This window comes from Thunnus maccoyii, chromosome 14, assembly GCF_910596095.1.
Source record: "Thunnus maccoyii chromosome 14, fThuMac1.1, whole genome shotgun sequence".
NCBI classification, from domain to species: domain Eukaryota; kingdom Metazoa; phylum Chordata; class Actinopteri; order Scombriformes; family Scombridae; genus Thunnus; species Thunnus maccoyii.
Window position 1 is genome coordinate 29,944,587 of NC_056546.1, and position 7,353 is coordinate 29,951,939.

Genomic DNA, 7,353 nt, shown 5'->3' on the forward strand with positions numbered 1-7,353 from the left:
TCATCCCTCCAAAATACAGGACATAGGAGTTCAAGCAGCCAATTATTTTCAGGACAGTCAGCAAGGTCTGCATATACCCAAAATACTTTTAGGATGCATTCAGAGCTTTTACGCTTTAAGTTCATTCAGTCATTTTGAATCACACAGCACCAAATAGCAACAGTAAACAATGGCTGTACACAAGGGTTTTGTATTAAATGTCTTTCTGCAAAGTGACAGGTATGATATTCCCTCTGAAATCTAGTGGAGAGAAAGTAGCCAAAAATGGAAAATACTCAAATGAAAAGAAACAAGAACCTCATAACTTCTGTATACTGAAGAACACAAAACTTAATACAGCATATAATCACATTAGCTTTGTCCACATTTGCTATCTAAAATTTAAACTAAATCCATGTAGTTGTTGTAGTGTTTAGGTTTAGACGATCTCAAGAGAAAAGAGTGCCTGCACACTGAATAGATGCTCCCAAAAAGTTGATGTATTAAGTAGAATTACAACATTTTGTCATTAAGTCTTCATCAAGTAATACGCAATGTGTGACCAAGAAGGTCCATATATAGATTTCACCTGATTCGACTCTGGTGTAGATCTCAGGTTGAGCCAATCAATTCAATCAATATGTAGGCTACACATCAAATTGTTTACAATATTTACAACACAAAACTCTCAGTTCAGGTAACTAAAATGACTTTAAGATCATGGTCATGGTTAAAAGAATCTGTTGTTGACATTTGGAGGCAGACTGTGAACTGTGGTCTCTATGGTCAAAGTCAGACAATCCAGCCAACAGGGGTTCTTTCAGCTCAATAATGACACCCCTCTAGAGATCTTCATGATCCAAAACAAGCCCAAGGACAACCTACCAGAATCCTAAGTGTATAAATTAATTGTACCCGATCAGAGGGTGACCTGAGCACAGTCAAACCTGACCCGAATAAACCTGAGGATAATTAGACCCAATCCAAAATGTGGTGATAAACAGACATAACAACAATGTTCTAACCTATTTAATATCTGTGAATCAAATTCCAAAAGTCCAACAGCAAGAATTTGTTTCATTTATTTAACAGCATAAATCATGTAGACTAGGTCTACTGGGTTTCCTAAACTAAGCTCAGGTTCAGTTTGCTTGTCAGAACCTTTTTCTCATCTTTATCAACTATTTGCATAAAACAGGAGCAAACAGCTGATGTGCCAGTTGGTTTTACCTCCTTGTATTCCTTTTCCTTTAACTTGTCCCTCCTGTCAATAAAGAACACCTCAATTTCTTTTTCTCCAGTGATTGTGATGTACCACACTATCAGAACTGATACCACGTATACTTGAGTCCATTTGGATCCACTCAGGTACTGGACATGTTGACATACAGACCCAAGATTCATGGCAGTAAAACCAGACCCTACTGGACCTGATTACACTGAGTAAAATTTGGACCTGGGTCTGGGTTCCTTAGAAATGAGTGGACCCATGAAGACTCTACGTCTCACTACTTATGCTTCTGACAGACAACAGTCATTATTTACATGACCACAAAAGGTTGCTTGACGGGTGACCAGTGCTGTAGTTTTCTTGGTGAGGAACATCCGGACCCAAAGGAAACTAAATGCAAAACCACATAGTAGTAGTAGTACAGTATAACCTTCAACTATGATTGGCACCAAAATTAACCAACACAGGTATTTTCACACCCTCACAATGCTACCTTTTTTAGTTGTAATGGTAAAGTTAGACATTGAAATACCCACAAAAAATGATGTAGTAAAAGCATTAAAAATCAGTGTCAGCATCCTTTGAGAAAATCTTCGAACCCTCCACGTGAAACAGTGAGCGAAACCTTCTCCTCTACATGTGTGAAACTCAAATTCCTGATGTCTGAATAATGTCTAACAACCATACTCTAAATTATAATCCTGTCTCTTACAGAATTCCACTGAATTTGTCTCAGTCTTGCATATTTCAGGGTTTTAGTAACCTAATGATGAGCAGAGAATTTAAACATGCCACTTTTGAGGGAGGGATTCTGCTTGTTTTCCACAGTTTTCTACAGTCTCCTGAAACAAAGAACATCATATTTCAGCCAGTGATGTTGTGTTACAGTTTGGAGAAAGGCAGACAATATCCCCCTCTCTCCTCAACCTAAACAGTGATGAAACGATAACAAAGACACATAAGAACACGCCAATTAAGAGCTGCTCCCTGCTGCACTGTACACAATGTAAGTGTTATCTTTACAATGGCCCTCTTCTTCCTACTCTGAGTAACATGGCAAACAATGTGACTGCTGTCAACAGAGCGTAGGGGCTCCCTCACAGCCGCAACAATGAGCAGATTTATCATCCCTCCCACAACAGAGCGGCTGGAGGATTTGCACCTCGGCAGGTGTGGAGGCTTGTACTGTAAATAAGCTGACAGAGATATCTGACCAAGGCTTATATGAGGAATGCGCAGCAACCTGACGCCAGGATTAGAAAGGAAAGAGCGATGAGATGTAGAACTCTCAAAGTAGACTCTTCAGACAGATAATGTAATAATTAAAACCCCTTAAAACGCCACTAATCAATGTTTTTATATTAACAATGGATCTATTAGAATTAATATGAACTTTGCAGCTCTATTGATATAAATCTAATAAACCCACTATACACTACCTACTTACCACCAAACAGCAGACAGACACAGTTAGAGGCTAGCTGGTGAACATAGTGGAGCATTTAGCAGCTAAGAGACATATGATTTTCTCAGGGTTGGTCGAGACCAAACCCGAGTTAAAAGGAGAGGGAATATTGTACACAAATCAAAACATGACAGTAAATGTGTTTTTTCAGTGTTTCTAACTTCTTTTGCTGCCCCAAAGTGGTAAAAAAAAATTAATACCGCAGATCTTAAGTTGTCATATATTTACTTACAGAATGATCATCAACTCTGCCATTTTACGAAGCTTTTTAGCTTCTTTTAGCTAAATGTTTTGGTTTTCCAAACCAGAGCTAAAAGGAGAGATTTACATTCATCAGGTGGAAAAAAACACAACTGTAAAACTAATACAACCGTTTGCTAACATGTTAGCCATAACAACTTTATATGTCAGATGTGTTATTAGCTTGCTCTGCTGTTTCAAAATCACCATAAAATCAAATCAGCTTTAAATTCTAATTATGAGTTCATATGATGATGAATCATGCTACCAGAGTTTACGTTTTACAGTTGTGTCATTATAAATTATCAGCTGTTACTGTAATTAAGTCCACATCTGTGTTTTACTTGAGCCTTATTATATCATATCAAAGTCATACGCACACGGCTGCTTTAATGGAGCAACCGTAAGCACTTTCATGGCTGTTTTGTCAAGCAGACATAAAGGCTAGTTCTCAATTACCCAGCAGTACGTAAAGACCCTTGAACTGCATTGTTGTATGAATTGTCCTTCTTTGAAAGCTGCTATCTATCCTGTTCTCTGTTACAGTCAACACATGTTGTAGGTGGTATATACATGTGATTTTCATGTCTGCACAGACAATTTTTACAGCTCTCAGTTTCCATTCAAACCACATCTTTAAACAAAATGAAAAGTTTTACGGTTAACAGCAAGAGAAGATGAAGAATCGGGTCTAAAAAGTTGGTTTGCAACCACTGTAACTGTTTACAGGGTTCACTTTATTGCCCTTCAGAGAGAGAAGTTAATCTACTGTCTGGGAATCCAATTAAACTCTTATTAAGCTGAGTCTTGAGTCATATGATGGAGCTGCTAAGCTCAACAACAGATTTGCTTCCCATCAAAATGCCCCTGTACACCCACTGTTTTAAGACTTCTTCTGCTCAATCAAAATGTCAGCCTCCTACAATACAAAGCACAGCAGAGTGCTAATCATCCCTCTGCTCGCTGAGACAAATGCCCGCTTCGCAGCATCGCTTTGTGATGAGAGCATTTGTCTGCTGATGAGAGATCAGCGATGTAAAATAAAACACACCCTGTGACTGAAATTACTGTGATGTCTCATCTCACAGCAGACACAGAAATTGCAAGCTGGTAGGGAAGGTTAAGCCACTGGTACAGCCACAGAAAAAGATAAAAGGTCACTGTACCTTTCCTCCAAGGAGCCAGGATAGAGAATGACTTCTGCCAGCTGATGACCAGCCCAGCCTTTTTCCTCTTGACACTCATGTTGCTGTAACAATCCCTGAGGTGTAGGAAACTTCAACTTGTCACCCTTGTTGGTAGTTTTTTAAAAAGGAAGAAAAACTCCCTTAGAGATTCCTCATCATGTTGTCAAAGAGGTTTATTCTGCCTTGAAGTTCAGTTGTGGAAAAGGCGTCATTTGTTGGAAGATTCAGCATGGAGTGTGTCCTCAGGCAGGGTCATGATGCCTGTGTTTCCTCGCCTGCTGGCTGCCTGAGCGATTGTGTGTGAGAGCATGTGTGAATGTATCCAATTCCTCCAGCTGAGGAGAGTAAAGGGGGCTGGGCTCCACCGGAGCATTCAGAGTCATGAGAGAAAGAGGAGGAGGAGGAGGAGTGGCAGCCAGCCAGACAGAGAGGTGGAGGAGGTGGACTGAGATTTACACTCAGCCTGCAGGTGAACAGGGAGCGACAAGAGCTGGAGGGAAAGGCAAGATGGTTAAAGACGGAGGCGGCCGATGGTCAGATAAGAGAGAAATCAGTAATATAGCAGGAAATGAATGAATGTCAGCCACTGACATTTTATAGTAAGAATCAACATAATGTGCCAGTTTCTATCAGTCCACACTGATCACAGCTTTAAGACAGTGACACTTATGAACACATGGTTAGAATTACACAGTGAAACTATACAAGCAACTTAATTCACAGATTTAATGCTACTGTTTAATCATTGAGACAGTCAAAACAACCACACCATGTTTTACAGCACAGTAGATGACAGTATAAATTATTTTATAGGCCTGTAATTGTTATTTTTCAGAAATATCATTTGTAAGCCATTGTGTGGTAACACCAGCTGGCATTCACTATCAAGTTGACTGTAACAGTAGAGCTGAAACAATTAGCCGACCAAATGATAAGTCAATTGTCAGAAAATTAATCAGCAAGCAAAAATGCCAAACGTGATGTAGTTCCAGCTTCTCAATTCTAAAGATTTGCTGCTTTTCTATGTTTGATGTGATAGTAAACTAGATATATTTGAGTCTGTTGGTCAGATCAAACAAAGAACTCCGGCAAATTAGGATTGGCACTATTATAGATGAGAAATAATTAATTGATTAAATGAGAAAACAATTGTCAGAATAATCAATAATCATCCCTTGTATATGTTCAACTAAGATTATGAGCAAATTCACAAAAGGTGATTTTTTTTTCTGGTTTTGTGCTATATCTCAGTTTTCCTCATGGTGGTATCGACAATACCATTTCTATCCAGTGCTTGAACGAAGAGGCAAACCAACTGACTTCACCTGAACTAATCTCCAGACAGGGAGTGCAGCATTTTGCCTGTCTTCTAAGAAAAGCACCCAAAACAGAGATATTGGGACTCTAATGGCTTATTGCATATGTGTGTTAAAAACTCAGGAATTAATATTCTCCAGCTGATGCTCAATCAGTATGGTCATATCATGTGTTTTATTGGATACATGATATTCTTAATTCCTGATTGTTGTGGAGCATGTTGCCACTTTTTTCTGGCAATTAACTCCACTTACAGTGCACTGTCTATGTCAATAGAACAGGCACATGTTTAACAAGCTCAACTGATGTAACAAACTCGCATGACTTGAAACTTAATTTAACTCTGTGTACAGCATTATAGAGGAGTCGATACACAGTGCAACTGTAACCTGACTACAAATTTTTATTTTGTCGGCATAGCACATAAATTACACAAATTTAAACATTTAAACTATTTTGGTCAAGATTAGGGTCCACACCTATTTTTATTTATTAAAACAATGTTATTTTTTCTAGAAACAGTAAGTATGAAATTCCTGTGGCATGGGGCAGGTGATAACACCTGCTGTGTGTGGACAACATGTCATTTTGCTCTTTGACACTAAAACAAATAACATCAGTTGTCAGTAAAGTTATGTGCTATACAGTATGTGTATAATTTGAACTGAGGTCCTGCAGAATTATATCCACCAAAAGATCAATTCTAGTCTAGGATTTGAAAAGGTGGGAAAGCTGAGATCAGGTGGGTTTTACTTCTACTAAATGCCTCGCAGAAATACGGTATCACCTGAGGATTTAGCAGAGATTTTCTTTCTATCCACACCCAGAGTGTCTGTGCAGGAACCACTGACCTGAGAGAGAGAGCTGCAGGGAAGTGATCAGTGCTGTCTTTTATTATTAACTCTCATAAGACAGGAAATACCAAAGTATGGATCAGATGATGTGATAAAGATTTCACAACAAAGGCATTTTCATTAATGTGACTCTTGATTTTAGAAACCTTTACAGTATATGAAATAAAATGTTTGTTGAATCACTAAAACAACTTATATACTGTCATAGCTTCCAGCAGTGGACTGTATTGTATTTCTACTCAGAAAACATTGGTTGCATAGTGACGTTATGCTATGTTTGTGGTTATATATAACTTATTATCAGGATTATCTTGAAAATGACATGTTATTAAAAGGTATAACAGACATCCAGGTCAGACCAGGACGTCAGTTGGACCATTTTAGAAAGTAGACCATATGATGTTGTTAATCTAGACATATAGTATGCATAAAACTGCATAATGTTCACTGTATACATAAACTGTATACATAAGTCCAGGGAGAACATCCAACTGACAGCCAGGTAACATCAGCACAGCTTTCATTTTGGAACTATTTTTGAACCATTACAGTACGCCTTGAAGGGACGTTCAAACAACGGTCAAATAACATGTCAGTGTTTGCTGGGTGTTATTTAAATATCATATTCCCTCCAAATATTGACCCTTTATTGGATATCACCCTGCCCAGCTTTTTTTCTTTCCCTTGTTTTTCCTTCACTAACTGGAAAAACAAAGCAAGGTAATGGAATTCAGACACACCCACATACTGCTCTCTGCTCTCTCTCTATGAAGCTCAGTGATGTCTCTCTGTCTCTGCTGCACTTCTGTCTCAAACTATTTTAGACATTTCAAAATTCAAATTAAAGAGAAGCAATTGTGCTTTTTATTAGAAATTGCACAGTACAAAATAATAATAATTGCAATATGAATCCATAAAACCCATTTAAACAACAGTGTGGGCACAATGGGATACTGTGTTAACCATTGTGTGTGTGTGTGTGTGTGTGTGTGTGTGTGTGTGTGCATTTTTGTTACCTCATTGGGACCTTTTCCAACCTTGTCGGGACCAGTAGTCCTCATGGGGACCAAAGCCCAGTCC

General features: G+C 38.5%; 1 protein-coding gene across 1 annotated transcript in view; it reads right to left on the reverse strand.

Annotated features, from left to right (window-relative positions):
* Positions 1-4,425, reverse strand: part of si:ch211-250c4.3 (uncharacterized protein LOC100535981 homolog) — a 43,229-nt gene extending 38,804 nt beyond the window's left edge. Inside the window, exon 1 of the mRNA XM_042434103.1 lies at positions 4,082-4,425. Within this exon, the coding sequence (XP_042290037.1) occupies positions 4,082-4,160 (79 nt within the window). The 5' untranslated portion in view covers positions 4,161-4,425. The remainder of the gene's footprint in view (positions 1-4,081) is intronic.
* Between the last annotated feature and the right edge of the window lie 2,928 nt (positions 4,426-7,353).